This window comes from Rhinopithecus roxellana, chromosome 19 (assembly GCF_007565055.1).
Source record: "Rhinopithecus roxellana isolate Shanxi Qingling chromosome 19, ASM756505v1, whole genome shotgun sequence".
NCBI lineage: Eukaryota > Metazoa > Chordata > Mammalia > Primates > Cercopithecidae > Rhinopithecus > Rhinopithecus roxellana.
The window spans coordinates 6562196-6577326 of NC_044567.1; the positions used below are offsets into that span (position 1 = coordinate 6562196).

General features: G+C 41.4%; 1 protein-coding gene across 5 annotated transcripts in view; it reads right to left on the minus strand.

Annotated features, from left to right (window-relative positions):
* Positions 1 to 15131, minus strand: part of SPOP (speckle type BTB/POZ protein) — an 85115-nt gene that overhangs the window by 15309 nt on the left and 54675 nt on the right. For all 5 annotated transcript variants that reach the window (XM_010360005.2, XM_010360014.2, XM_030923456.1 and 2 more), the window contains 4 exons: positions 11024 to 11167; positions 10236 to 10357; positions 7206 to 7357; positions 6955 to 7082 (listed from right to left, as the gene is read on the minus strand). In XM_010360005.2, the coding sequence (XP_010358307.1) occupies positions 6955 to 7082; positions 7206 to 7357; positions 10236 to 10357; positions 11024 to 11101 (480 nt within the window). In that variant the 5' untranslated portion in view covers positions 11102 to 11167. The remainder of the gene's footprint in view (positions 1 to 6954; positions 7083 to 7205; positions 7358 to 10235; positions 10358 to 11023; positions 11168 to 15131) is intronic.

Genomic DNA, 15131 nt, shown 5'->3' on the forward strand with positions numbered 1-15131 from the left:
ATCTGTGAGGGTACCAAATACAAGGATTTATAAATCATACAACGTCACAAAATAAATGTCAGTTGCCAAACTACAGATAGGATGCTGCAGATCAGTCGTCTGCCTAACAATCATTCAAAGCAGAACTCACAAACCTTGAGAATTAGTTCGCCACTCTTGCTATTCCTAACACTAAGATGAGAAAGACAGCTTAGGAACATCCTTAATGACCCAGATTTCTTTTAACCTTCAAGATGCAAGTCATCCCTTAAACGCAGTCATAAACCCAGAGGCAAAGTTAATGACCTGTAGTTCCTTCTGTGCAGGAGTGAGATATTTACTATCAGGTCAAGAAATTTATTCATTTGTTTAAAACTAGCCGTTATGGTCTTGGGCAATGAAGCAGCCAAGTTAATCACTTATGAATATACTTGGCATTAGTATCACATTTATCAGAGCCAGATTATAACATTATTTTAATAGCCTAGGACCCAGTACGAACCATCCCACAGAGATTCTCTCTTGTCCTTTGTAAGAGCTCTAATTTGCTTCTGCCACTTTCTCATATTAATACCTTCACTTCTTTGATATAACATTAACACTGAAAGTAGAAGTTGCCTGTTCTCAGTTATAGCTCCAAAATACTAATTTAAAAAAAAAAAAAAAAAAAAAAGGAAAAGACCAATTAAATCCGACTTTCTCACAGGGAAAGGCAGGAATCTCCTGGGATGGCCAATGAAGGGAATGGAGAATGCTTTTGGCACTGGGTTCCTAGTTTGAATTAAACTAGGTTGACAGGAGCCCAAAGTCATTAACACTTGATGGCAATTTAGTAGACTGGGTGAAATGAATTGGCAAGAAGAGCTAAACTGAATTTCACATAATCAAACCATGGTTACCAGTGGGCCTTCTGCTGGTTAGATGCACATGTGGTAATGAGTGGGGCCCAAAGGCTGTGACATCTCTCACTGGGGCAATTCCTCTCTCTGGACTCAGACAGGAACACAGCAGAAAAGAGAACGTACCTTTATTGTCTGAGCCAGGCTTGTTCTGTAGATATATAGATGCCTGGAGTCTCCAGAACGCTGAATGTCTGGCACCTCTCACCAACATTAAATACGCTTAATTAAAAATAAATTCTAAATGGCATTCACAAATGAGTCTTCAGAGCCCAAACTTTTAACTTAAAAAGGGATTGTTTTCCTCTGCAAATGATGATGCTAAAATGAGACCATTTTGAGAAAAACTAAAGATTTTTTTTTTAATGCCTATAAAGTTGACTGTGGAGACTCATTCAGAACTGCAGCTGTGAAGATGACGTGACTGTGACATTTATGTCATCTTATAAATGACTGCATGAAAATGTCTCAGGAAGGCTGTATAATCTCCTTAACTTCAACTTGTAAAAGGGTCTCACTTTTAAAGTGAATCCTTTTCTTAAAAAAACAAATTTCATAAAAAACTAAAGATTGTGCCAATTCTTGTACATTTCATCTATACATAAAGTAAAACCCAGGGAAATACACTTTTTAACTTCTGTATAATTAAAACAATCTAGGAAAAACAGACACTGCCTACAAATTATTTACAGCAGGAACAATATTTCTACTAGCAAAAGATTAGCAACAACCTAAATGTCCATCAACAAAAGAATGAATAAATTATACATTCACACAAGACTATTATATACAGCACTAAATATGGATGAAGTATAGTTATATAAATTTTAGAAACATAATGTGAAAAAAGCAAGTCTTAGATGACTACATACAGTCTGACACCATTTTTATAAAGCTCCAAAACAAGTAACCTAAACAATATATTATTCAGACATACAAATAAACAAGTACATGATAACATAAAATTCAAAATAGTTATTTATCATCCTCTGAGTGGGGAAACAAATCTTAGGGATTGGGGAGAAGCATTACAGGTTAGTTTCAAGTTACTGGTCATATTTTTAGGTTGAGTGGTAGGTTTAGTATAGTCTCATGCTTTATAACCTACAATGATATTACCTATTGAATCACCATTTGTGTAGTCAAGAACAACCAAATAATGGTATTTTCATCCAGTACAAATAATATATTCAAATAATCCAATAATTAAAGGATAAAAAGGTAAAAATGAATAGATTCACTTATTTAAAATTTGGCAACAATACCTATTCCCAGGCTATGGGGTGTGTGCGTGTGTGTGTGTGTGTGTGTGTGTGTGTGTAAAACAATTAGTTTTAAAATTTACAGACGGGTCTCCCTCTGTTGCCCAGGCTGGAGTACAGTGGTACTGCTGTGATCACAGCTCACTGTAGCCTCCAACTCCTGGGCTTAAGCAATCCTCCTGCTTCACCCTCCCAAGTAGCTAGGACTACAGGCATGTGCCATCATACCTGGCTAATTTTTAAATTTTTTGTAGAGACAGGGTCTCACTATGTTGCCCAGGCTGGTCTCAAACTTCTGGGATAGAATGATCCTCCTACCTCAGCCTCCCAAAGTGCTGGGATACAGGTTATAGTGAGCTATGATTAAGCAACTTCACTGTAGCCTGGGCAAGATCAAGATCCCATCTCTTAAAAAATTAAAATAAAGTTAATTAGTGTCTGGATATTTCACATTTATATGTTATTTCATATTTCATCTTTAGTTGCAACATCACAAAGAGGTACTGGGATTATCTACCTGTCAAAGGCATATATGGTAAAGTTGGAATACAATGCATCTTTATTGCTAATGGCTATTTGTTTTCAATATAAATAATTGGAGAAAAGGGTCAATAGAAGCTGAAATATTTCATGAAGATTTTCTGTGGACCAAATTATTAAAGAGAAAATTTTAAATAGAATTTAATCATGCTTTCATGTCTCTATTTATTTATTTATTTTACAGACAGGGACTAATTATGTTGCCTAGGTAGGAGTGCAATGGCTATTCACAAGCACGATCATAGCACACCACAACCTGGAACTCCTGGGTTCAAGTGATCCTCTTGCATCAGCCTCAGGAGTAGCTGGGAACCACAAGCGTGCGCTACCACTCCTGGCTCTCATGTCTCTCTCTTTTATTACCAAAGTAAATGTTCTGTCAAGAAAACTTGGGACCCGAGTTTGTGCTTCCTTGGGTGAATGGCATTCAGCTCCACTTAGTGTAGTGCAGTGGACTAGAGATAGAAATTGGGAGCTGACATGACCCTCACACTAGTTTGCTGCACAATGTTAGGAAAAATTACCTGACTCCCTAGGCACTGCTTCTCTCCCCTTGTAACATGAAATGAAGAAAACAGAACTAAACCTAGCTCAAAGGACTGTAATAAGGGACAATTCAGGAAATGCTTTCAAAATGCTTCCAAATAAGTTAACTAAGCAATATCAACTTGGAAGAACTGCCACATTTCCTAATAGGTAAAACATCACTAAGAACTGAAAGTGATCTCAGTGTCCACAGTCATATCACCCTGAACACGCCTGATCTTGTCTGAAAGTGAACTCAATGTAGGGCACATTATAAATAAGACCACCCATTCATCATTTTCAGAGTTCACAATCTAATTTCATTTAAACATTCAACAACAGGAATACCACTGAAATAAAGGCCAAACATAAATGGGTGCTTCTCAGTCTTCCACCATAGGAGTCCCTCTTGTGGCCTCTGGGAGCACGAGAATCCCTATGAAACAACTGTACTTATTATATCAGGATGAGAATGAGAGTGCCTGAGCCAAAGGCTGAGTGAGGAACGGGGCACTGGGGTACTAGAACCTAGATTTCTATATGGACATCAATTTCATAAAAGCCTCTAAATAATATGAAAATACTAATTAAACCAATAACAAGGCCGGGCGCGGTGGCTCAAGCCTGTAATCCCAGCACTTTGGGAGGCCGAGACGGGTGGATCACGAGGTCAGGAGATCGAGACCCTCCTGGCTAACACGGTGAAACCCCGTCTCTACTAAAAATACAAAAAAAAAACTAGCCAGGCGAGGTGGCGGGCGCCTGTAGTCCCAGCTACTCGGAGGCTGAGGCGGGAGAATGGCGGGAACCCGGGAGGCGAAGCTTGCAGTGAGCCCAGATCACGCCACTGCACTCCAGCCTGGGCGACAGAGCGAGACTCCTCTTCAAAAAAAAAAAAAAAAAAAAAAAAACCAATAACAAATAAAATGTAAATATGAATTAAAACAAATGTGTTTATAAATATTCCACTGATAGAAGGGAAATAACAGGTCAAAGGATAAAATGTGCACCAAAAATGATCTAGCTATGAAAAGTGCTAAGAACTTAGATGAGCTGCAGACATCTTTAAAACCCACACATCCAATACACACCCCCACGCAACCGTCTTGCAACGCTGAATGCTACTAAGTCCACAGAGAGCCTTGGAACCGAAACAAGTCTCACTAGGCATAAGCCCAAGTATGAGAAGCAACACTCAGCACCTGTGGCCAACAGAGAAGTGTGAGAGGAACAGATGGCACACCTGGTTCGATGGTAAAAAACCGATGGCATCAGCAGAACCCAGCAGACGTTTCCCTGTTCAACATCTCCTCGTTTCTAAAGTGTCATCTCACTTCCCATCTAAGTCAAGGCACATCTAAACTTAACCACAGGATTTCTCCTAAGAGAATTTCATATGGGGAAGTGAAGGGAGAGAGAGACCGAGCTGGAACTTGGCCTCGGATTCAACCACAGGATAAGAGACTGCCAAGTGAGGGAAGGCCAACTGGTTTCCAAATCAAGACTGTGAAGACAGGGGTTGGAGCAGCTGGAATGGATTGGGAAGAGAGTGGGAAGCATATGAGAAAAGGCTGGACCCACTGTGGACTCAAAAAAGCTGCAGTAAAGGTTATGGTATTGCCTAATATTGCCAGATGCAGTATTTAGGGGAGATTTTCTTCAGAGAACAGTTTCAAGATTGGCTTTCATTTCCAATAGAAACTAGAATTTTCTACTATTTTTAAGTTTTTCTGAAATGCAAGTCTCTAAAATAGGTGAAGATTCAAACTGTGATCTGTTTACATAACATCTAACCTCATGTAAAACCAAATAAATTCTCATTTCTTCATTCAGGCAACTGAGTATAATCTGTGACCAGTTAAGATTTACACAGAATTCACACTCCAAGTTTATCAGACATAAAAGAACTGCCACATTTTATGTATTTATTATAGATGCTATCACTCTAGCATTTCCTTCTTTTACTTAGTAATTAAAAAGGAGAAGGGATACCAATTTATGCAAACTATATTTTACATATTTAGTGTGGTATTGTAAGAAACTGCCTCCAGGCCGGGCGCGGTGGCTCAAGTCTGTAATCCCAGCACTTTGGGAGGCCGAGACGGGTGGATCACGAGGTCAGGAGATCAAGACTATCCTGGCTAACACGGTGAAACCCCGTCTCTACTAAAAAATACAAAAAAACTAGCCGGGCGTGGTGGCGGGCGCCTGTAGTCCCAGCTACTCGGGAGGCTGAGGCAGGAGAATGGCGTGAACCCGGGAGGCGGAGCTTGCAGTGAGCTGAAGTGAGCTGAGATCCGGCCACTGCACTCCAGCCCGGGCGGCAGAGCGAGACTCCATCTCAAAAACAAAAACAAAAAAAAAAAAAAGAAACTGCCTCCAAAGTTTTCGAATCATTTGCAACTACTCTGTTGCAATACAGAAAGCTGGCTGGGCGTGGTGGCTCACGCCTGTAATCCCAGCACTTTGGGAGGCTGAGGGAGGCGGATCGCTTGAGGTCAGGAGTTCGAGACCAGCCTGGCCAACATGGTGGAACCCCATCTCTACTAAAAATACAAGAATTAGCCAGGCCTGGTGGCACACGCCTGTAATCCCAGCTACTCGGGAGGCTAAGGCAGGAGAATCACTTGAATCTGGGAGGCAGAGGCTACAGTGAGCCAAGGTCACGCCACTGCACTATAGCCTGGGTGACAGAGCAAGACTCCGTCTCAAAAAAAAAAAAAAAAGAAAGAAATACAGAAGCCTGCTACTGACAGCTAGGCCTTTTCTGCAAAAGGGCAAGATTCCTAAGGGACTCCCTTCCCTGCTACTCAGGTGGTGACATGCCTTTGAAACTGTCATTAACTCACAGTGTGAGTCTATTATTTGACAAAGCAAGCTGGCAATTGGGGAACAACCGTACCATCCCCCATGATGATACACTGTTTATTATTATCAAGCGGTGCTGCTCAGGAAGTGGTTCCTCAACCACACTATGTGCAGGGAACACTAATGCCCCAGTTGACTGGAGATTTTATTCATTTATTACACCATGAGCTTGTGAGTATTTCTAAATGTATTCATAACATCATGAAATGACTAATTGGTATATACTCATTAAAGAAACCACTTTCCAACTCATTCTTGGTTTGGGAATTTGACTTCAAGGCTTCTCCTGTAAACCTGGGAAAAGCTCTTAGGTCATTGGTGAGAGGACTTTCCTAACTGACTACAGCTAGCTCTCTGAGCTGTGAGTTAGAGAGCTTTACATAGCCTTCACCCTAGAAAAAAATGGTTCTCACCTTCCTATTTCATAATTACTCCAGCAAGACAAACCATAGGCCTCAACTCTTGATAAGAATCTAGTTTCAAGAGCAGAAAAGGAAAGTAATGTGCAAACACACATGGCCTTCACACTTAAGAAGCCAGAAAGTATAAAGAACAGATACACATATTTAGCTTGATGTGACAGTTCTTTCAAATGCTATCTGAAAAAAATCCCACAGTGAAAACTCCTGACCCAAGCAACTTAAAACTGACACATACCAAGGTAGCACACAATCTTGGTTTTTCAGAACAGTAACAAGTGGAAAGCTGAGATGTCCAACAACCTTGAAATCATCAGGTAGCTCAATAAGTCACATAAATAACATTTGTGCAGCACTACTCCACTTGGGGTTTTTTCTTACTCTACATCCCTGATACAATTAAGTCTACCAATACTTATCAGGTCTGGGAACTGCTAGTCTCAGCAGAATACAAGGACTCACCTCGCAGAAGAGGGTAAGCTTGTCATCAGGGAGAAGCCCGTTGGCCTCATCCAAAAGAAAATCTCTACGGATGAATTTCTTGAATCCCCAGTCTTTGCCTTGCACAAACCTATATGCCCGTTGACTCTCTGGGGTGAAAAAAAAAAGTCATATTTAAGGTTACGCAAACACCAGATCAAAGCCACAACTTGTCAGTGTATGAAACTTCTGGATGTGAAACTTAAGAGTTGAACAAAGAGGAGAACATTCACCCATAGCTTTGGTTTCTTCTCCCTTGGCATTCAGGATGGAGAATTTGAATTTTGCCCGAACTTCACTCTTTGGACAGCTGACCAGTAACAGGTAAAGTGACAGGTAATCTTTGCTTTCTTCATCTAGCCCTTTGGGGTTTACTCGCAAACACCTGTCCAAAACAGATACAAAAAAAAAAAAAAAAAAAATGTCAAAAGCATCCATTTTGATAGAACTGGAACATCAGACTCAAGAGAGGGAGATATTTAAAACACAAATCCAGGCCTCAAAGAAGAATATAATTCAGTAGAATAACCAGCTGGGAACAACTTTTTTTTCTTTTGTTTTTGAGACAGGGTCTTACTCTGTCATCCAGGCTATAGTGCAGTGGTATGATCATGGCTTACTGCAACCTCGATCTCCCTGGTCTCAGGTGATCCTCCCACTCCCGCCTCCTGAGTAGCTGGGACTACAGATGTGCACCACCATGGCCAGCTAATTTTTGTCGAGATGGGGTTTCGCCATATTGCCCAGGCTGGTCTTGAATGCCTGAGCGCAAGCGATCCGTCTGCCTCAGCCTCCCAGAGTGCTGGGATTACAGGAATAAGCAACCACACCCGGCTGGGAACCACTTTTCTAGAGCAAAATGGGTCACCTTTTAAAAAGTAAACAACAGGCTGGGTGCGATGGCTCACCCCTGTAATCTCAGCACTTTGGGAGGCCAAAGCAGGTGCATCACTTGAGGTCAGGAGTTCGAGGCCAGCCTGGCCAACATGGTGAAACCCTGTCTCTACTAAAAATAAAAAATAAAGAAAAAAACTAGCTGGGCGTGGTGGCAGGCACCTGTAATCCCAGCTACTCAGGAGGCTGAGGCAGGAGAATCGCCTGAACCTGGGAGGCAGAGGTTGCAGTGAGCTGAGATGGCGCCATAGCACTCCAGCCTGGGTAATAAGAGCGAAACTCCGTCTCGAAAAAGAAAAAAAGAAAAAGAAAAAAAAGAAATGTGTGGGCCAGGCACGGTGGCTCACGCCTGTAATCCCAGCACTTTGGGAGTCCAAGGCGGGCAGATCACTTAAGTTCGAGAACAGGCTGACCAACATGGTGAAACCCTGTCTCTACTGAAAATACCAGGTGTGGGCCGGGCGCGGTGGCTCAAGCCTGTAATCCCAGCACTTTGGGAGGCCGAGACGGGCGGATCACGAGGTCAGGAGATCGAGACCATCCTGGCGAACACGGTGAAACCTCGTCTCTACTAAAAAATACAAAAAACTAGCCAGGCGAGGTGGCAGGCGCCTGTAGTCCCAGCTATTCGGGAGGCTGAGGCAGGAGAATGGCGTGAACCCGGGAGGTGGAGCTTGCAGTGAGCTGAGATCCGGCCACTGCACTCCAGCCTGGGTGACAGAGCGAGACCCCGTTTCAAAAAAAAAAAAAAAAAAAGAAAATACCAGGTGTGCTGGCAGGCACCTATAATCCCTGCTTCCCCGGAGGCTGAGGCAGGAGAATTGCTTTAACCCAGGAGGCAGAGGTTGCAGTGAGCCAAGATTGCGCCACTGCACTTCAGCCTGGGCGATAAGAGTGAGAATGTCTCAAAAAAGAAAAAAAAAGTGTGAATAATCTTTTATAGATAATAATAATATACATAATCTTTTAAAGATATTTTCCCAATCTGGCAATAATATTCCAAGACTAAAATAAAAGATGCAATATGAAGGAAGCACAGACAAAAGTGAATTCTCATTACATAGCACAGAATTCCAGGCCAGACTTCTAAACAGTGTTAGAGATGCCAATCTGTTACGGAGAGATCAAAACAAAATTCAGACAGAATAGGTTCAACTAAGTTGTAAATGTCATTAGTCAAATGCATGGGTTTCAGACACTGCTTCTACCACATGCAATACATAGGTCACACGTATCCTTAGGCCTTGTCTGTATTATTGAACCTCTCTCAAACAGGTGGCCCAATCCAGTATCTCTCTAGGGAGTGCATATGCCACATACATTATTATACACCTTGCTAATGATGAGGATTTAAATACGATGTCTAAGAATAAACATCTCTCTCAACACTTAGTAGTAAAATACACAATATATAGCCAACAAATACTAAATTAATGAAAAAATGACTTTTGGTGGGTTATCAGAGGTCAAAACTGGTGTTTCAGAGACATGTGTTTGCTCTTTGCAGTGGGTATATGGTTGTATCCTCAACTGCCTGCTCCTCAGGCAAGATGACACATAGTCTGAATAAGACTGATCCCCACTCCTCGATCATATTTTCCCTGCTCCAGGGATTAGTTCAGGGAATGCAGACATAAAACGATTGGTGCATGTACAACATATTCCTGGCCACACAGTTCAGAGAAAGCTCAAAGACTTTCGCTGGCATGTAGTAGATTATACCCATTGCTACTGCCAGTCACCCTTCAAGCACAAGAGAAGCTAGACCTGAGATGTCCAAGAGCGTGGAGAGCAGGGCCAGGACAGAGATGGTGTTCTTACTCTAACCACTGGCTTGCTGGATCAAGCTACCTTCAAACCCATCCTATACCCTGTCAATACAGTTACATAAGCAAATAAATCCCCTTTCCTGTTTAAAAGCAGGCAACTTAAAAGTAAAGAGATTTTTGTGTTAAAATCTAGATTTCTTGCTTTTCCTGAAAAATCAGAAAATCTGGCAAGGGTCAGTCCTTACTCATGCATAGCTATAGTTAGCTGGAGCTGAGTAGCCAGCATCTCTTTTAGAACACTCACTAGTTTGCCAAGCAGTCACCAGTCATTCCATTTATGGGTATCATTTATAACACTGGCCTTCTTTATTTATTTGCATTACCCTATAGCTTGAGTTTGCCGATTTCTGATATACTCATTGAATGAATTCAACAAATATTTAGTGAGTACCTATTATGTGCTAGGCACTGGGAAATACAGTAAGAACAAAACAAAAGTCCCAGCCCTCATGGAAATTACGTTCTTGTCAGTGTCCCATAAAAACAAACAAAACAGACAACTTCAGAAAAATTTTTACAGCTAGACGTATTCTTCCTCACCATTTCAGTTTATCATTGGCTCCTGATGAAAAGGTAGAACTTTTAATGACTTCACCCATTTCCTCCCGGCAAAAGCTAAAGTTATTGATGGTCCACATGTAGGAGAATTTCACTACCTTGATCTGTTGATAGAAAAACAGGAAGGAATTAAACAGGAAGTGGACAACCTGAAAAAAAAGGCTGAAGAGCAGATTGTCATTTCCCCTCCCTCCCTCTGCATGATCCTGATAGGAAGATAGCAGTTTTCAGGTTTTTCTCACCTTAGGTTCCTCATCCACATTTTAAGAAATCTCATACTGACCAATAGCTTTTATAACTTTTTTCAGCTGCTGAGAACACTGGATGGAAAGTGAGAGAAACATAGATAGGAAAAACAAAAAACAAAAAACCCCAGCACCACCATGGACAGGGCTGGGAAAGCATATGCTAAACCGTACTTAAAATGGGTCTCTGTTACTAAAACGGTGATGTCACTGCCTGGGGTTGCACATCTCAAACTTGTTTCCCCAACAGAGGAAACTTAAAACACTTTCATCAAGGGCAATGTAACCAGATCTAGTTTCAAAGATTCCCCCTTTCAACCTCCACTGAAAAACACTAGCCTAGGGAATTTAGATTCCACATGGAAAACTAAGGCACCTGAGGCTAACAAGTACCTTATCTATCTGCTCTTTGGCAGTTATGTTCCAGAGAAAGCAGGAAGTCCAATGTGGAAAAGCAATCCTACTCCTTTCGTCCACCAAATCCTCCCCAGATGCAAGATTCACAGGGTGAAAACGTCAACTTACCTGTGTGTAGCACCAACTCTCAGCTACGGGGCCACTCGACATTTCTGCCGGAGGTGGAGGACTTGGAACCCTTGACATCGCCAGTTTGAAGGTTAAACGAGATTTCCAAAGTCAGGGAGCAAAGATTTCTGTTCCCTCTTCACCCTGGTCAGATCCAAGAGCAAGAAGACTTTATTAGATAATATTGAGATACTATCCTAACTATTGTTTGACCTGCTAGAGACTGGAAGTTTTGTCTCCATACTGTTTGAGTGGCTCCTTACCATTGAGGTCCTAAATTTTTTTTTTTCCCCTGAGATGGAGTTTCACTCTTGTTGACCAGACTGGAGTGCAATGGTATGATCTTGGCTCACTGCAACCTCCACCTTTCCTGGGTTCAAGTGATTCTCCTGCCTAAGCCTCCTAAGCTGGGATTACAGGCATGCACCATCACCACGCTTGGCTAACTGTGTATTTTTAGTAGAGACGGGGTTTCTCCATATTAGTCAGGCTGGTCTTGAACTCCCGACCTCAGGTGATCCACCCGCCTCGGCCTCCCAAAGTGTTGGGATTACAGGCGTGAGCCACCGTGCCCGGCTGGGGTCCTAAATTTAAATGTTAACATCAGAAAAGGCTATCTAATGTAAAGTAGTCACCTAGTCACAATTATATCACCCTATACTTCTGCACAATACTCAATAACTATATTGCTGAATGAATTTACTCGAAGGGTATTTAAAGTATATCTATGAAAAGGCTGCCTGAAGAGGAGACAGCATCATTAACACCAGACATAACTTGCCATAGGCTCCTTCCTTTGGGGTACAAATACTCTACTCCTAAAGCAAAATGACCTTGTTACCCTCTCTAAGTTTGCTTCATCTTCTCCTATGCTTCACTGCAAACTTAAGGAGTCTTCTATTCCTCAACCCATTGCTAGCTGCTCTCTTGAAGGGGAATATTTTTACACCTTTCTTAGATGTATTCCTTTCTCTGAAGCATTCATGATCTCTCCCTGCTTACATTCCTGTAACCACTCGATATTTCAGATTCTTCTCCTTGCTCTCTGTTTTGTGATCATTCCTCAGTTTCCTGTACTAGATTATCTTTGTCCACTGTTGCTCCCCATGGTTTAATCCTCAATCATTTTCTCAATCTACATTCTCTTTATGTCAATTTTTTGTTTTTTCATCAGTCAGACATATCTTTATGGCAATTTCATCCATCCCAACAATGTCAAATTTCTACCTTTATACAAATGTTTTCAAAATCTCTACAACTCTCACCTCTCTCATAAGCCTCAGACCATTCTCCACTAACTGCTATATATCTCAATGGGGTGTCTCAGTAGCAAATCAAATCCAACTCAAAATTCTTCCCTCCAAAGCCTTTCTAAATACCAAAGTCATTCAAAAAACTGGTGAACTTGGGGATGAGGGAGTAGACTGGGGAGATGTAGGTTCAAGGGATACAAAGTTGCAGATGGGTAAGATTAATCCATCTAGAGAAGATCTACTGTACAACATGAGGGCTATAGTTAATAATATTATATTGTATAATAGAAGTTTGCCAGAAGAGATTTTAGGTGCTTTTACCACCTACGCGTGCACACGCACACACATGTGCACACACACACGTACACACAAAAGGTAACCGTCAGATAATGGATATGTTAATTGGTTTGACTATAGTAATCATTTCACTATGCATATGCAAATCAAAATATTATGTTGCATACCTCAAATATATACAATTTTTACTTTTTTTTTGAGACAGGGTCTCACTTTGTAACCCAGGCTGCAGTACAGTGGCTCGATCTTGGCTCACTACAACCTCTGCCTCCCAGGCTCAAGCAATCCTCAGTCTCCTGAGTAGCTGGGACAATAGGCATGCACCACCATACCACCTTGCTAATTTTTTGTATTTTTTTGTGGAGACAGGGTTCTGCCATGTTGCCCAGGCTGGTCTTGAACTCCCGGACTCAAACAGTATGCCCACCTTGGCCTCCCAAAGTGCTAGGATTACAGGGATGAGCTACCACATCTGGCCACAATTTTTTTTAATTGGTGAATTTGGTTACAATTTCTTTTTCTTTTTTTTTTTTTTTTGAGACGGAGTCACGCTCTGTCGCCCGGGCTGGAGTACAGTGGCCGGATCTCAGCTCACTGCAAGCTCCGCCTCCCGGGTTTACGCCATTCTCCTGCCTCAGCCTCCCCAGTAGCTGGGACTACAAGCGCCCGCCACCTCGCCCAGCTAGTTTTTTGTATTTTTTTTTTAGTAGAGACGGGGTTTCACCATGTTAGCCAGGATGGTCTCGATCTCCTGACCTCGTGATCCGCCTGTCTCGGCCTCCCAAAGTGCTGAGATTACAGGCTTGAGCCACCGCGCCCGGCCAATTTGGTTACAATTTCTAAGCACCATAAACAAAGACAAAAGACTACAAAAAAAAAAAAAAAAAAAAAAAAGCTTGTAACATATGACAAAGGGACTGAATAAAAAATTGATATATAAATCGTTTCTGTGAAATCAATTGGGTGTATCTAGTACAGTGGAAAATACATGTACCCTAAAACTTAGTAACGCCACTTTTAATGATACATGTGCTAGAGCTGTGATTCTGAAGTGTAGAATAAAAGGACCAGAATCTCCTTTTAAACAGATTGCTGGCCCCACCCCCACAGTTTCTGATTCAGAGATTTGGGATGGGCCCAAGTTTGCATTTCTAACAAGTTCCCAGATGATCCTTTGAGAACTGCTGCCCTAGAGAAACTACACGTGGGCACAAAACACAGACAAGGGTTTTCAATGTGGCACAGTTAATAACAGTGAAAAACTAGAAACAAACTAAAAATCCTTTAGTAGGGGAATAGATAACTAATTTGTATTATTTCCATATAATGGAAAACTATGCTTCAGAATTTAAAATGCATGAACTAGGCTGGGCACAGTGGCTCACACCTGTAATCCCAGCACTTTGGGAGGCTGAGGCAGGCAGATCACCTGAGGTTGGGAGTTTGAGACCAGCCTGACCAACATGGAGAAATCCTGTCTCTACTAAAAATACAAAATTAGCCAGCAGTGGTGGCGTGCGCCTGTCATCCCAGCTACTCGGGAGGCTGAGGCAGGAGAATCGCTTGAACCCGGGAGGCGGAGGTTGTGGTGGGCCGAGATTGCACCACTGCACTCCAGCCTGGGCAACAAGAGCAAAGCTCCATCTCAAAAAATAAAATAAAATAAAAGAACTAGATCTACAGCACCATGGACATCAAACACAGCGCTAATAAAAAAAGCAAGTTTAGGAATGACATGTACAGTATATTATTTATGCAAATTTAAGGTTTTTATATTATTTACAGATATATGACGTAGTAAACGTAAAAAACAACAACAACAAAAACCCAGCCTTGACAGCCTATATATCAGTTTCATACTGGGAGAAGGAGGGAGAAGGAGACTGGGAAAATAATATAAGATACTTCAAGTTTATCTCTTGTGGTTCTTTTAAAATAAGGATACAAGGATAATATGATAATACAAATATCTGTTAATTAGCGATGACAGGTACTTGGGTATAAACTACTTTTTGTAGTGTTCTGCATTATTTTTATTGTTTTGATATTGGAGCAATTGTGTAAGGATGTATTCCATTATATCACACATCTCTGGTTTTTAATACACAAGGGAGAAATTTCCTGAGCACCTAGTTTGTTTTCAAAGGCTAAACAATATGAATCTTATAACTGATCATGTTGCCCTCCTTGCTTGGCTACTAGGAAATCCTGAGACAAGTTTGTGACTCATCTCTTAAAACTGTAAGCCCATATGCCTGTTTTATATGCTATATTTTATACAGGATCATATGTTCATTCTATAATAGTTTTATTTTCTTAATTATTCCCTTTGATATAATTCTCTCAACTTTTAATCTTTTATTATGTTAAGTATTTTTGGAATCTGCCTCAAATCCTTTGCAGAAAGAGGTATAACAAGTAACAACAGGCTGGGCATGGTGGCTCATGCCTGTAATCCCTGGACTTTGGAAGGCCAAGGCAGGCGGGTCACCTGAGGTCAGGAGTTCAAAACCAGCCTGGCCAACATGGCGAAACCCCATCTCTACTAAAAATACAAA